The sequence below is a fragment of the Cygnus olor genome, chromosome 10 (genome assembly GCF_009769625.2).
Source record: "Cygnus olor isolate bCygOlo1 chromosome 10, bCygOlo1.pri.v2, whole genome shotgun sequence".
Lineage (NCBI taxonomy): Eukaryota > Metazoa > Chordata > Aves > Anseriformes > Anatidae > Cygnus > Cygnus olor.
In genome coordinates this window covers 4,892,368-4,908,652 of record NC_049178.1, presented here as the reverse complement: position 1 = coordinate 4,908,652, position 16,285 = coordinate 4,892,368, and the positions used below count along the sequence as shown (strand labels likewise).

The 16,285-nt window shown below is 38.4% G+C and overlaps 1 protein-coding gene across 10 annotated transcripts in view; it reads left to right on the top strand.

Moving 5' to 3' along the window:
• Positions 1–2,356: 2,356 nt before the first annotated feature.
• Positions 2,357–16,285, top strand: part of ATG7 (autophagy related 7) — a 102,293-nt gene continuing 88,364 nt past the window's right edge. For 2 of the 10 annotated variants that reach the window (XM_040569035.1, XM_040569031.1), the window contains exons 1-10: positions 2,357–2,469; positions 6,458–6,647; positions 6,882–6,936; positions 8,623–8,740; positions 9,986–10,063; positions 11,224–11,340; positions 12,443–12,592; positions 13,555–13,643; positions 14,723–14,844; positions 15,862–15,952. In XM_040569035.1, coding sequence (XP_040424969.1) covers positions 6,470–6,647; positions 6,882–6,936; positions 8,623–8,740; positions 9,986–10,063; positions 11,224–11,340; positions 12,443–12,592; positions 13,555–13,643; positions 14,723–14,844; positions 15,862–15,952 — 998 coding nt within the window. In that variant the 5' untranslated portion in view covers positions 2,357–2,469; positions 6,458–6,469. Of the gene's footprint in view, positions 2,470–2,724; positions 3,109–3,159; positions 3,249–6,457; positions 6,648–6,881; positions 6,937–8,622; positions 8,741–9,985; positions 10,064–10,711; positions 10,731–11,223; positions 11,341–12,442; positions 12,593–13,554; positions 13,644–14,722; positions 14,845–15,855; positions 15,953–16,285 lie in introns of those variants that run through there. The other 8 variants (XM_040569032.1, XM_040569028.1, XM_040569036.1 and 5 more) reach the window with 7 other exon arrangements.

The following is a 16,285-nucleotide window of genomic DNA, read 5'->3' as shown; positions in this document are numbered from 1 at the left end:
AGAAGGGGAAAAAAATACAATTTACACTGTGTGAGAAATAGCTCATGAAAATAGTTTACAATCTTTATCCCAAATTCCAAATTATCTTAAAAAAAATTATATATACCTGACACCAGAATAAACCATGTCTACACAGTTATCTGACAGTCTAAAACAGAAATATAAAAAAGCAAATGTGTGATGTACACTTTACACATGCTCAGACACATGACCATATGTACCAGTCTACTATTAAATTGCCATTTGAGATGTCCACCAGTTAAAAAGTATTAGAGTTACCACTAAAGAGATGTATGCTTATATATGGTAATGATTAAAATCATATGGACATCTGCTAAGTCTAGCAATATTTTTATTTTCAAAATTTGTTGTATTCCTTCCATTGTGTTTTGTTTACTGAGATATTTTGTTTAAACTCTGTTGTGTTTCAACTGAAACATGCCTTAAAAGGAATACACAGCACCCATTACTATACATTGATACTGTATAATTAAAATGAATATTTACTGTATAAGTAAATCTAATAAAATCAAATGTATTTGTTTTGATCAGGCATAATGCTGTCTTCAAAAACAGCACAGTCAGACCTGGGAACAGAACTCAGGTCTCCTACCTGGCAATCTAATTTCTTCTTCACTAGACATGGATAACCCCTCAACTCAGTCACTTGAGGAGTAACAAATGTTGCTCTGTCTCACAGCAGAGTGCCTATAGGAGAGGCAGCAGCCTGTGCCAGAGAAATTACTGATGGTGCTCACAGGCATCTACCAACATGGCAAATGCAAGTCAATACCTTTTTCAGCATATTGCTACCACTACTATGTCTTGCATTCTTTGCTAAAACAGATTTTTTTAAGTATGCCACCTCTGCAGCAGTGAAAGGTGTATAGCATAGGGCTAGGTGACTTTTGACAGTATTTTTCTGTCAAAAAATTGAGGAAATAATTTTGCTGGTGTGCCTGTACTTTGTGATCTCATTTGCTGAGAATGCTGTATAAAAATCATTTAGATCCCTAAATGGAAAGCACTACATAAACCCAAAGACGTATTATTTTTTTAAACCATATAATAGAATCTAATCTGAACTACATAGGTCTGGAAAGTTATCGTCTCCAAAACATGTTCAGTCCATATTTAGAATTGTCTTTGTTGCAGTATGTGACTATTTCGTTCCATCTTTACTTTGTGCATCTCTGGGAAGGATTTGCCCCCATCTTCTTTGGAACACCCCTTTAGGGTATGCGAGACTAGAGTTAAATCCCATTTAGCCTTGTCTTCTCCGCACTAAGCAAACCCAGCTCTCCTAGCCTCTCATGTCATATGCTCCAACCCTCTGACCCTTTCGGTGACCCTCTGCTTGGTCTTGGGCCACTTTGTGGTCCATCTCCTGCACTGGGGAAGGGAAGCTGTGGAGAGCCACAAAACTGGGGACACGTTACTGCAGATGTGGTCTCAGAGGTGCTGAGGAGGAGAGGGAAGTAGTCACGCTAGCCCCTGGCTAGGTTGTCACTACAGCCCCAACACTCCCAGCTGCGTTGTTCACTCCCATTCAGCGGGTTTGTTAGGAAGCCAAGCCCTCTCACAGAGCTGCTATCCAGGGTGTCCCCAGCCCACAGTGATGCAGCAGATGGCACCAATAGTTAACCTGTAGTTAACCTGCTCCACCTGCAGGCTTCACACCTGCCTCAGGTGTTGGGGCTCCTCACGGTAGCCCAGTCCTGCAGCGTACCAGTTTGGTGTCATCTATGGGCCTGAGCTGGGTTTCCTCATGCAGGTGGGTGGTGGTGATGTTACATTATTAAGTAATTGTTAATTAACATCACCAGCCCTGGTATCAGCCTGAGTGGAAAGCCCCTGAGAGCAGCTGTGGACTGTTTTGTAATGTGTTGACCACTTTCTGTGCCCTGCTGCTGGGATTTAACTCAGGTTGCGGTCCACCTGCTGAATCCATGTGTTCCTTAGGTTGCTTCCCTGACAGCTTACTGGAGGTAACCGCACAGCCTGTGGAGACGTGCCCATATTGTGGTAGGGATTGAACCTATTGGTAACAGCTGCGGGACTGAATAGCACAGATACACCCGGGCTGAGGGCGTTTGCTGACACAACCTTCGAAATCCTCCCGTGTTCCAGCACCACACATTTCATTGATCACTTTCAGAATGTCAGCTGCGACTCCAGAACTCTGGAACCCCGGAACGCTTCTCCAGAACGCCAGGACCGCAGCCAGCCAGCCGCGATGGACCCCTCACACCCCACAGGGGCGCTAAGGGTCAGCTCCGCCCGCCTCTCCGCCCGCCTCTCCGCCCGCCTCTCCGCCCGCCTCTCCGCCCGCCTCTCCGCCCGCCTCTCCGCCCGCCTCTCCGCCCGCCCCGCCTGACTGACAGGGAGCCCCCCCGTCACGTGGCCGCGGCAGGGCGGTGTTACTCGGCCGGGCCGGCGGTAATGCCGGAAGTACAACGCGGGGCAGCGGTGAGCGGGCGTTGAGGGGCGGGAGCCGGGGCAACGGTCATGGCCCCTCAGCCCCGGTCCCTCGGTCCCGGTGGAGTGCGGGGGCGAGAGGCGGCGGCGGGCCCCGCGGTGGGGCCGTGCCCCCGGGGGGAGCCTCGCGGGGCGGCCGTGCGGCTCTCGCCGCGGGCTGGATGCCCTGAGGGGCAGCGGGCGTCCGGCGAGGCGGCCCCCGGGCGTGAGGCGGTCCCCGGGGAGCGGCGGGGAGTTCCCGTTCCCTTCCGAGGCAGCGAGGTCCGCAGCGCGCTTCGTGCTGTGCGCCAGGGCTGCGCTGTGGAGAAAGCGTGTGGGTTTTAAGGGGTTGTGCCCGTTTGGTTCTAAGCCTATAGCTTCGTGGTAGTTTTAAAGGGAATTAAGCCGCTAATCGTATTTTTGCAGCGCAGTGATAGCGTCCGTCCTCAGGGGGAGGGCAGGTGTCACTGGAAGGCCTGGTGTGTGCCCTGGCTGTGCGCATTCCTACGTTAGAACGGCTCTTGTGTGTCTGCGGGTTTAACAGCAAGCGCAAGGACCTAGGCAGTGCCTCTCCTCTCCCAGTTACCACTGCTAACTGCGCCGGCTGCGTTCCCTGCCCGCACACGGCTCGGGGGTATCTGAAGCATGCTGGTACGTCCTGCTTCAAGCACGCTTCTCAGCGGGGCTCTTGTGAAATTCCAGGTTGGCTCTGCACGTAACGCTTCTGATGGATCTTTTGCTTTATTCCTCATGCTCTCCTCGTGGCTGGCTGTTAGCACTGGTAACACCACGTGAGTTTCTGTGTGCGAGTTCCATAAAATGTATCTGCAACATGTATGTGTTATTTCACTATAGTAAAAATTGTTACACATTTACCATGGCTCATTGATCCTGCGTTAAGAAACTACATGAGTGAGTGTTTACATCAAAATGCATTAGAGAATATTTTCAGAAGTCTCAATGCATCAGAAGTGATCGTCTATGCAGTTCTGTTTACATCTGTATAGCGTAGTGAGGTCCCCTGGTTTTGTTCTTCCAGTTTCATAATAGCAATGATTTAGATACAGGAATAATGACAATAAGTAGGAAGTCACTCCGTCCCAGTGGATGCTTTTAGGTGGCAATTTTCAGTGTATGGTACTCCACTACTGCCAAGGCTTGTCATCTGGCTTCTTGGTCACTGAAAATGTTTGATAGTACACTTCAGTTGTTGCATATGTTGTGTACTTAATAATAGAAAAAGCTAAAGTAAAAGCTTTACCTGTTTCAAAGGCTGAACAAGAGCAGCAGTTACATAATGGTTAATTCTCCTGGGTATAGGAGATGCTTTTATTACCTAGCATGTTGTTTTTATGCTGGTAAAATGATTAACTTAAAGGAAACTGAAAACGAGTAAACCTCTATTTATAATAGAGGTTGTCTGGCAAGGAAAGTAATGACTTTATTTTGCTTTTTTTGTTATTAGTTATAAAAAGTATTAAAAGTATTAAGTATTTCCAAACTTGCTTCAGAAAGCAAAGAGGGGAGGAGAGGGTTTAATGGATTAATATTGACCAGGCAGCTATTGAACCTCTGATTAAAAGCGTTATTATAGAAATCTTGGCGTGACATGCAATGTAACACGACTCAGGTATTGCTAATGTCTACACAACACACAATTGTTTGCCTATTTTACGATGAGTTTTCTTTTGTATTTAGTTGACAAACAAAAAATTCTGTAAAGCTTAAGACCTATGTAGTTGTAAAAGTTAAATGAACTAGTTACTAATACGTACATTGATGTGACTGTTACATCTTACATGCAGGAAAAAAAGGTTTATGAAAATGGTCAGAAAATTCCATATAATCAATTCTACTACTTATAGTCCTTGTACACGGAAATTTTCAAGAAACTAATTTTCTTCATGCTAATAAAAGTGGCATGAGAGTTTTTTATAAGTAAGCCTTCAGTAGTTCATGCTACCACAAATTCCAGCTGTTAAGAAAATAGGAGAAAAATAAAATGAAGTGAAAGGAAATGGCATGTTTGTAATATGCTGGTTGAAGTAGACATAATGACAGAACTGAAATATACCATTACCTCGATGGAAAAACGTGGAAATCATCAAACCTATACCAGAAAAATACATAATTTACCAGAAAGTAAGAAATGCCTTTACAGTAGGAGAAGGAGATAATCTGTATAATTTTAGCGTAGAATGAATAGCATGGATTACCTCGACTTTTTTAAAGAAAATACTGTGAAAGGAAATGCATAACTTTGACTTTCTTAGAACAATTTTGGCACATTTGAGAATTTCTTTCAGGGAAGAGGTTGGCAATTTGACAGTCACTAAGAAATTAAATGCACCTTTCATTCCCTTACCCCTGTTCCAAAAACAATGAAAGAGAATTGTGAAAGCTCATCCTGTTGCACAAGTGACCTCATGGAACAGTAATCTTGGAACTGTTCAATTTAATCCAAACTATGCTACAGCACAGGAGCCCTATCCCGATTTTTCTGTATCTAGAATCGTACCATTGATCTATGTGTAAAGGTAGCAGGGGTTTTGTGAAGGGCCAGTAACAAAAGCAATCGCATGAGATTATGTTGTGCAAACTAAAGTTTTAGTCTTTTAAAAATTTGGTAATTGAAGGATTAATTTCCAAATTATTATTCCAGAATTCAAATAATTGATTTGATAGGCATTGTGAATAAAACCAAAAAAGGTAGCGGTTGATTTCCTTTCTGCACTTAGAAAGCAGCAGTTACTAGCTTTGTAAAAGGATGTATTGCATCTTATTTTTAATATCTAGCAAGTCCTTGTTCTGCAACATTTTTGCTTAAATTACCTAGATAGTCTAAAGCAGTGGAACTCATAACAGGCAGACCTTCCCTCCCCCGGGTATGCATTTGAATACTTTGTGCTGTTCCTCCACATGTCAAGGACTGTCTCTGAAACTTGCATCTTAACCTATATAGGCATAGGCATCAAGAGGAATACTGACAGTAACAAGGAGCTTCTCAAGCAGAGAATGTCAACATTATTTGATGAGTTGTGGTGGGGAAGGCTGAAACACCTCATGGCAAAGTGGATGCTAGTGCTAATGTGAGCAAGGGGATCATTATGTGTGGTTGAAGTAGAGGCACGCAGTTGCCCAGTTTAGCTAATATATTCCTCATTCTGGTGTGGAGTCTTAAATTCAGAAAACCGTGTCGTGAATTGAAGATTCGGCTTATAGGAATACTGATATGGAATAGTGATTTCTGCTGATTTTTTAATTCTTTAAAAAAGTTCTACTTGCACAAAGTCTATAGAAGGGAAAACCTGTAAGAAAATCTAGATTTGTATATCACATTGACTTTCAAATGGCAAGTGAAGCTATTAAGGAAGTTTTAGGTTCTGTTTCCAGCTTTGCCCTTCACTGGCTGCAAGACTTCTCTTGGTTTGTTTTCCTCTGCTCGTTTTACTGCTAATCTGTAAGTTCTTTAACTCATCACAGGCTGAGAGGTGAAGAGAAGACCCAGTTAAATGAAATGTATGAAGTGTTGGTTTGGATTTTAAATGCCATCAGAACTTAAGTAGTACTGAGAGCTTTTTAGTCTGCATTCTTTCTGTTATATAGATAGGGTGTAGTGTTTTACTATTTTTATGTGCAGCAGCAGCACTGTACAAGTTATAAATCAGAAGTACGTGCAGTATCCCATGTAATAGCAGAAATCATGGAATGAGTGTCAGAAAGTCAGGTCCTGTTAGGTAGCTTGGCCGAAGAGAACATAAACTTGTATAACTTTACATACAAGAAATTGGAAGGACTTTGTTTTGACTGCGGAGACCTCTGATGAATGACTTGAAAAGTAGAACTTACTTAGATGTTCAGAGGAGTAAGGCTTTCTATACTTTAATACAACGAAATGTATTAAAGAGAAACTTTAAGTAACCAAGAGTATCGTGGTCAGTTGAGTATATGCTTATACGGCCTGTCTGCTTTTACAAAAACTTGTTTCTTTGTTTAACAGTGAACTACAACCATGGCAACTGCCAGTAATGAGGCACACCATCCTGTAGATCCTGGAATTTCAAAGCTGCAGTTTGCTCCCTTCAGTAGTGCCTTGGATGCAGGATTCTGGCATGAACTAACCCAGAAGAAACTCAATGAGTACCGACTGGATGAGACTCCAAAAGTTATCAAAGGATATTACTACAATGGTAGGCAGAAACAGAACATCGTGCTTAGTAGTTTGGGTTTCTCCTGTCATTCCTTTAAGTAGCTGTGTAACGTATTTTAGGTATTTTGCTGAAACATTGCTAGAATTAGAAAACACTGCTGGATGAGCTGTGAATTCTGGTGTGTCTGTGGGTAATTGATAACTTTGATTATTCACTCTTTTTGTAAATACATGTATTTTCTTTAAAAGACGCATGTTGCTTCTTTTTGTCTAGGTGATCCATTGGGCTTGCCAGCTCGCCTGACATTGGAATTCAGTGCCTTTGATATGTAAGTGTATCGTGGCTTACCTTAATTCAGATATGGAGACACTTTCTTGTATAACAGTAATGCTTTTACATAGAATGTCACTTGGGCAAATTATATGTAAACGTACATTTTCATGAACTTTATAACAGTGGAGATGCTGCTCTGAGTCTCAAACGCTAACACCCTGTTTTTGAAGTAGTGTATTCATCTGAAGGGCCAGGTTTCAAATATGCTGGCAAGTCTCAATTTCACTCACTGTTTATGTGTGTTTATATAATACCCTTTTTTCCCCCCTTTTCACAGGCTCTTCTGTGTAAAGAAGGATATTTCAGTCATCTGATTAAATTTTTCCGTGGAACTTTATTTACTTGAATGTTCTTTCTTAGAATTAAGATCTCAAAATAGCTTTTACGATCCCTGGTTGTTACATTGTGATATCTTTGAAAGTATTTAACCTTTGACTGGAATTTTGTGTTTTTTGGTTTTTTTTGCTTTTACTCCCAAAGTGAAAGCTAGAACAAAATTGTCCAGTGTATGCAGCAAAAGTGAGGTGAGAGGGGAGATTTTTTTTTCCTCTTCTTAATTTTCCTTTAGAACAAAAGCTTAAGTTAGTGTAACTAATGTAGGCACAGAAGAGGTCTTCATAGTTAATGTCTTTTTTGTTTTAAATTGGTGGATCACAAAGTTGTAGATCACAAAATTGACGTTCTCTGCCTTGTTTGGTCAGGATGTTAGGAGCCTAGTGAGGAATAGTGCGTTTTGAGATAATTTCATAGGACTCTTTACTCTGTTCATTTTTAAGTAAGGACCTTTCAGCATTATACTGAAAGCTTGTTCAGTAAAGTGCAATTGGAAGAAATCTCTGATATGGGAACAGGAATTTCAGGTTAGGGAAAAATGTATGGTACCATGGTATTTGATCTCAGTGTTATAAAAAATAAAATGATGGAAAGTCCATTTACATAGCATATAATTATTCCTTCTGCTGTAGGAGTTTCCTCTAATTGTTTCTGTACCTTAGGTAGTCAGTTTAGATGATGAAGTTCTATTTTAGCTTTTCCAAAAAAAAAAAAAGTAAACTATACATCACATATACAAACTGCTGTATGTGGGCTGTAGCAGTCATCAGAATCATCAGTTCAGGAGTATGATGTTAAAGGATTCAAATCAATTGGATCTGTAAAGTTATTTGCAAAAAACAGGGTCTCTAGCTGCTGATGTTACAAACTATATAAGCTACTCAGGCTTCTGTGTGGTTTAGGCTTCCTTGGGGGTGTCTTTTTAAACACAAAATTTTAACTAAATATCTGTTGACGTGAATAAAGTATTGACATGTAAAGTTCAGTCTTAATTTTTTCATTGTGGATGTCACATTTGTCATGAGTAGTTTATATTTGAAATTAATTTTTAAATCTTCCTTCAGTCTGATTCAATGCTACCTTGCTAGAAACAATATAGATGCCTGAACTGTTTTTGAAGTCATCATGTACATGTTCATTTGCACAGGTTCTTATATCAATCCGTATTCAATAAAGCATGGTGATCATAAAAATGTTTTTAGTAGAGCTTTTATTAGCTCTTATTACTGTGCCTCATCATTTTTCAGTTTCTGAACAACCCTACAATGTAGGATAACAACTGCTGCTTCTGCTGACTGCGTTAAAGACCTTAGTATACAATTCCCAGAGTTTTCTGTGTTTTATTCAGGAATGCTTCAATACCAGCACGTTGCTGTCCTGCTTTCGGAACATTGTATAATACCAACACTTTTGAGACTTTCAAGTCTTGTGATAAGAAATCACTTCTGGAGAAAGAAGCAAATGAGGTAAGGTTAAAAATCAAATCAATTGGTAGAGAGAGAGTGTTTGAAAATAGCCAGTGAAGCGTTTTATAGTCTCTGACCTGAATATTGAATATACTGTCCATACTCACCCATATAGTAGCCTCAGGATTTAAATTATTATGGAGACAATAGTTTGATACTTGTTCTATTTTTTTTACTGTTCTTTGCAAGAGAATAGCAAATTATACTTGGAGAACTTAATTTCGTGTTCTAAGCCACAATTTAAATTTCATGGTGCTACCAGAGGTGCCAGAGTACGTTTTATAATTTGTTTTGACACCAGAAACCAGCAAGTGTCTGGTTTAAACTGTAGGTTGCTTCAATCCATCTCTGTGACAAAGTGATGGGAAACAGCCAGAAGATTGAGATAAAGTGAGAAAAAGGTGTCTATCAAAGGAAGGGCTTATCTGCTTGCACTGTAATCAACTAAATTAAATGTCATGGCTTAGGGACAAGAGAAAATCAGACAAAGACAGTCTTTTTATTTTGGAGAAAGTGTACTTTGACTAGTCTTTGATTTCCTTAAATAGACTTATTGGATGCCTGCTGGCTTTGAGTAGCAGTTTTCCTGTATATCTTCACTCAAGGCTTGTATTCCTGTGGTGTAGTACTTCCCTGTCAGTGGCAGATACAATGCAGTAACTTTAATTATCCTCAGAGAAACTGGGAAGGTCAGAAAGCTTTATTCACTCTTGCAGATTTATTATTATTTTTAAGGCAAAGATCGAACAGTTCTTTCTCACATATGTTATAGCTTCTTGTCTCGCCAACGTGCTGTGCATTGCATTCCTTGTTGTCTCCGTTTTTTAGTTAAATCTCATACTAGGTTATTCACAAATCTAGTATCTGCAGATCCCATGAATGAAACAGAATAATAAAGGGCTATATTAGCGTCACAGTATGTTCTATATTGTGGCAGTGCTAATAGTTCACATACATGACAGACTTTTCCTGCTGAGGTGTGTTTTGTTTGATTTAGTTCTCCACTTGGTCCCCAGCATTCATAGTTTGTGTTAGATAGTACATGCCTATGGTACCTTTAGAGTCCTTTTAGTGTGGATAATAGCATGGATGAGACTAGATGGGAAAAGATCCCAGTGGATTACTGGGAGTATTAATTTCAGTATTTCTTCTGCAGCTGGATGATGAGAACATTTCAGCTGTTCTCATATTGTCTTTGTATTTTCTGTCCTTTCTCTTCCTTCTTGGCCCCACAATCAATGACAGATATGGGAATCGATAAAATCTGGAGCTGCGCTTGAAAACCCTATGCTCTTGAACAGGTTCCTGCTGTTGACGTTTGCAGTGAGTAATGATAATGTCTTACATACTTAGAGCACTGAAATGGAAAAGTAGTAGTTTCTTTGTAGGAGAAGTAGTGGATTATTATTGCTATATTAATGTTATTAGGATCATTCTCAGACATTTAATATATTCCAGAACATTAAAAACAAAAACAAAAACAAAAAAAAAACAGAACCTCTAATAAGTCATTCACATGTACATATATGAAAGATTTTAGAATGTATTTGACTTGCGGAAAACGGACTCCACAATCAGTAAGATTGTAAAGTAGGTATGTTTATTCAGCGCTGGGCAGCACGGGGGGTAGTCCCGCCAAAGTCATGCGCGCCTGACGCAGCTATTTGCTGTGGTTATATGCAGCAAAGAGTTACATATGCATGAAGTTTCACAATACGCCTATACATATTTATAACCTGTCCCCACTTCATATTAAAATTAGTTCCAAGGAGTCATTTACATGAACTCCTCCCACCTACGCTTGCGCAATGTCTCCTGGTGGTGGTTGTCAGGGATTGTGGGGATGAAGGTTGATGGCTTCCTTGTCACCGCTAGTTGACCTCTTGTCTTTGCACAGACTCAGTTGCTCCTTGGCTCTTGTCCATCCGCAGGACCAGTTTCTACCAGTTTCTTAAGACAGGCTCACACCCTTGTTAGGAGACTGACCTTGGTAAGGGGCCCAAGGCTTCTTGCTATAGTTAATTTGCACAATGCACCATAGCTAGCAAAGACATTAAGTAGCATCCTAGTTTAATGCCATCAGCGCTCTCTCTCTACTTGGTAAGATTCTCCTAACTCCCTCTCTCATATTCTTTAAAAAATGCTGATGCCATCTCAGCTCGTTTTCTTCAAATGTATGAGAGTGACTGCCTTACAGATTGTAGTAAAACAACTTTCATGTTCAACAAATTTAAACTTCTAATGCATAGTGCTCCAATTAACAAGAACGAAAGTATTGTACACACAGTCTGTTTAAATCCTAAACAAAAATGTATATTGAGAAAGGAAGTCTTCTAGTATTTTTTCATTATTTTTTTAAATCACGATGGTGCATTTTCAAGTAAGAACGATGGTTAGTATCATCAACCATCAATAATGATCAGTATTTCAAACAGTAATTTACTTCAATTTTTATATCTGTTATCTTATTATTCTTTTTCTAGGATTTAAAAAAGTATCACTTCTATTACTGGTTTTGCTACCCTGCTCTCTGCTTCCCTGATGGAATACATATAATTCAGAAACCAGTGTGTCTTGGTGACAGGTTCTCTTTAAATCAGGTATACTTAATACCAAATGTTATGAACTCTGTAGCATGAAGGGGTTTTATGGGCTGTAAAATTAGGGTTTTTTTAGCACGTATTGAATTAGTTTGAAAACCTAATTTCTTTTAAAATCTCCTTATTTCTATTTGGCTTTTTGTTTACCTCTTTTTATTGTATAAAATCTGCCACTTTGTTTCAGCTTTATTAAGTTAAATGCAGATGTGGCAGACAATTCTTGGAGTTAGTTATATTTACCTTAATTTTTCCTATTCATCTTATTGATTATATAGCCATGTTCTTGAAACTTACGACTATTTAAAGAAATGTTTTAAAAGGGATGTACTCAGTGTGTGCTTAGTCATTAGCAATTACAAAATTCTTCATAATATGTATGATTGGATGAGAAAAAATGGGTAGTGAGTAATATTTTAGTAGAAAAATTAATAATTTTCATAATTTGTTTCATATTTCAGTGCAAAAGAACAAAAAACAACTTTCCCAAATGTGCCTTTTTCTCTGACAGAAGTTGAGAAATTTTTGGTTTGAGAAACCAAAATTTTGAGAAACCATGAGAAAGTTTTGGTTTTTTTCAGTGGAAAACGCTTCTCTTATTCTCATGTGACCCTTACTACTCTTATAGAAATAAACACTGAAAATATTCCTGTAATTGTCCAAAGATGGTTGAATTTCAACTGAACACTGGAAATAGATGACAAAATGGATTGAATGATTAAGTCTCTATGGTGTAGTATGGTGATCAGTGTTTACCAGTACTTAATCCTGTACTGAGTATTTTTGTAGTTTGGAAACAAATCAGAGAACTGTTTGCATGCTAGTAGTAGAGGGGAATGGATTTATTTATCAAGCTGTTGTGACTACCAAAATTATTTTTTTAAACTTCTGTTGGTAGATCAGTTTGTTGCAGTGGTGACAATGCTCGTTTCAAATTTGCATTGACAATTGCAATTTTAGCAACTGAATTTTTGATTTCAGTTACTGTGGTAATAATGAACTTTGAAATTGTTTTAGCATTTGGGAATAAAGCGCATTCAGAAATTTTAATCTTTTTGTATAAGAGCATTACAACTGTTGGTTTCAGTTATCTTTTTGCTTTTAGATTCAAGCACTTCAGAAAGCATATGATGACCTTTGCCAGACAGAAAGGGTTACAGCCTTGCCTTATTTTTTAATCAAGTATCACGACAATTCTGTGGTGATATCTCTGCTCAAAAAGTGGGATAGTTTCTTTCAAGACCAAGGAGGAAAGGTAATGAGAATTCTGCATCTTTTAATAACCTGCACGTGTTTAATTTACAAATAATTTGAAGAGTGTCTGTAATGCTGAGCTGGGCAGTGTGCTTGGCCAATGAATAGATTCGGTAAATAGCTGAAGACCACCAGCTTGGCTTGATTTCTGTGTCAAGAGTTAAGTGTGTCTAAGTTCTTACCTGTAAGCCAAGTTACATTAGATTAATGGTCAGTTTGAAATCTGGGTTCTTCATGGTCTTTTTACTGTCTCCCTTGTTATCAAAACAAGAACAACATAAGTTTTTGAAAGTATTATCATAATGATTAAAGTTTTCCAATCACTAACTACAATGCTATTATAATGTAAAGCACTTTTTATTGTTTATCTAATGAAATTCAGTATTCATGTATTTTAAGGTTTTGTTGGATGTGGTAACAGTAGTAGGAGAATACTTAACTAGATAGGGATATATGAAAGAAATCTGTAAATATCTGGAGTGTATTTCTTTGTTAATGCCTTTTTTGGAGGGATATGCCAAAATTTTAGAACTGTCAGATAATATTTATTGAATCATTGATACAGTGATGATACTGACTCTGGAGCCTGTCAGTGTTCAGGGAGCCAGTTGAGCTTGCTCCCCTGGAAGAAAAAGTTTTTTTTTCCTGTTGCTGCATTAACTTTCTGCTAGTTTATGAAACTGGAACAACTTACTAATGTCATGGTTAAGGAATGCAAGGAAGGTACACATACTGTAGTGAAATATGAATGTCTGTAAAGAAGCTAAAATGAGCAACTCTCAAAGCTCTGGCAAACGTTTGACTTAAATCTAGTGTGACCATGCAGTAAACACTAAGTATGTAAAATGCACGTAGTCATTTTCTGTCCAAATGTCTTACGTGAAAAATGGCAGGTAACTTTTATCATGAACGAAGTATTAGTATGCACAGATGAGTTTTCATTTAGAGCAATTTTTTTTGCAGGTGACAGTTGGAGTTTATGATCCATGTAATTTATCCCACTATCCAGGATGGCCACTGAGAAATTTCCTGATCCTGGCAGCTCATAAATGGTATCTATTTTATTATTTCCCAGAGAGATTGTTTATTTGATTAGAGTCAAATTAGGCATTTTTTTCTCCATGGCATTTTATTTGCATCATGGGTCTGAGGCTTAACTTCATTCTTTGAAATATGCTGATGTTGAGATGACTCACCTGTAGTGGTTCTGTTTTTGTGCATTAACTCTGATTTTTTTTTTACTTCTGTCAGTTACAAGTTCCTATTATTCCTCATCCTCATGTGTGCATGCTTCAGACCGTGTCAATACCCTCCTTTTAGGCTCTAGGTGTTTTAAATCTTTTTAAAAGTATTCTATGATTTAATTAGTGCCAACTAATAGTAGCCCTAAAGTTTGAATATCAGATACATTACAAGAAAACTTAGAATTACCATCTTGAATTTTTTTTGTTGGGTAAGAGTTGGAGATACTCTTTTCAAATACCATAGTATAAAACTATGTTTAACTAAAATTAGGTTAATGTAACAAGAACATAATTAAGTTGTATTTTCATAGATTTGGCCTTTACATTTTATTACAGACAGCACATTAGGAAGAAGAGATCCTCAATCAGGCACAGCATTTTCTGGGCTGAAGGATGTGCAAGTACCTGGAGTGCTTTACACATTCTAATTTACACATTCTAAGATTCAGAGGTTTTTAGGCATGAAAGCTCTAATTCTTTCATTTGGAGTTGAAACATAAGGAGAAAAAATGATATTACATCAAGAACTATGTAGTTTTGGTTGTTCCATGGAGAAGTACAGGTGTACATCATTTCACCTAATACATGGTCTGATACTTTTCCGCTTTTCATTCCTATAAATGTGCTGTTTGTCCAGCAGCATTATATAAACAACAGAGGACAGGCTGACAGTGTCATTTCATTGGAGCTGTTTCACAACAAAGTGGTCATGTCCACATACTAAGCAATTGTTTTTTTTATAGCTAATAAGAACAATAGTGTTACAGTACTAACAAAATAAAAAAAACTTATTCAGAATCTGCAAGAGACTGAAGCTTTTTGAAGTAATGTTAAAAGAAAATTCCTTTCCTACTAAAGAAGTTGCATGTGTTTTTTTTAATTGCCAGGGGCAGTGTCCTTCAGACAGTTGAAGTGCTCTGCTTCAGAGACAGAACCATGCAAGGGGTGAGAGACATAACACACAGCATCATCTTTGAAATAAAACTTCCACAGAGAACCTTTGGCCAAGGTAACCAATTTTAAAAAAAAAACAAGCCTTTCCCTTTTTTCCTCTATCCTTAATCACTGTGAAGAAGGAAAAAAATAATGCTGTGAAATCATTGCTAACTTATTTTGAATGAATTTAAAATCACTTGAATCTTGGTTAGATTCTATGTCTGCAATGAAATGGTTCCTTATTTAAAAAAAAAGCTCTCTTTTGAATTAGTAACAAGATTTAAGGAGAATATTTGAGGAAAAAGTCGTGCTGGTATCGTAAGAAATACAGAAATTAGACGGTAGTTTACGGTATTTCATGCTATATATAGCGATTAAAAAGTAGTCTTTAGGTTTGTGCATGGTCCTTGGCAAATGCATATGATAGTGAATTTCTGTGATGTAAATTTTCTGTATATTTATAAAAAGGTAAAAGTCTGCTACAGAGTGGAATTGTTTCTTCAGTCTCAGTGACATGTATTTTACAGCAATAAGCTTGTAACATTAGAGCATAAACTCAGAGTTAATTTCTACGTACAGGACAGTATCAATTTTTTTCTACCTCGTCTAATCTAAGAAGTTCTAAATGCTTTATGTATGGTAGTTGTAATTTCTTTAATTAATGTATAATTAGGGTATGTAATTCCCTACTGAATTTACAAATGAAGTCTCAGGAATATGGTGAGATGATTGAACTTGGCAAAACTTATTGTAGTTAATTCTGAATTTGCTGAATGCGGCAGTCTGTTTAATGTTCAGGATCATGAGGCTCGATGAAGAATGATGCTATCTCCATCTGAGGTTTGAAGCAAGCTGAACAGGCAAAAACAGCACACCAGGCACCTGATATGGAAGTGCTTCTCCAAGAAGCCATGCTTTCATTAGATATAAGCCAGCAACACTTGTATAGCCACATACACTAAGATGAGGATTATTTGTTTACGGGTTTATTTTTTTTCCAAGAATTTAAAATCCAACAAAACTTTTTTCTATCCTGTGATACTAAGGCTTTCATTCTCTTTCCTCCTTTACTTCCATCTTTGAGAAACAGATTGCCCAAAAGCTGTTGGATGGGAGAAAAACCAAAAGGGAGGCATGGGCCCAAGGATGGTCAATCTTAGTGAGTGTATGGATCCAAAAAGGTTTGTGTATCATCTTCTAGATTTCTGTAGTTTTCTTCAGTTGGGCTTAAGCCATATCAAGTTGAAATGTGAGGACTATCTGTCTGTTAGTTAAGAATATACAGTAAGACATGCATGGAATATTCTTTGGAAGACTATTTGGTAATGTATATGTATCATGCAATCTTTGGATGGTCCTGGTGGAGGTAGGGATCTTATTAGAGCAGAGTGCACAGCATCCAGCAGAAGTGTTTGCACTTTGTGACACTAGCTTAAAATTTCAAAAACATTATGTAAAACTTAGTGGAATGTGGGTCATAATGTTATAGACCTGTGTTTTTTACTGAATTCTGT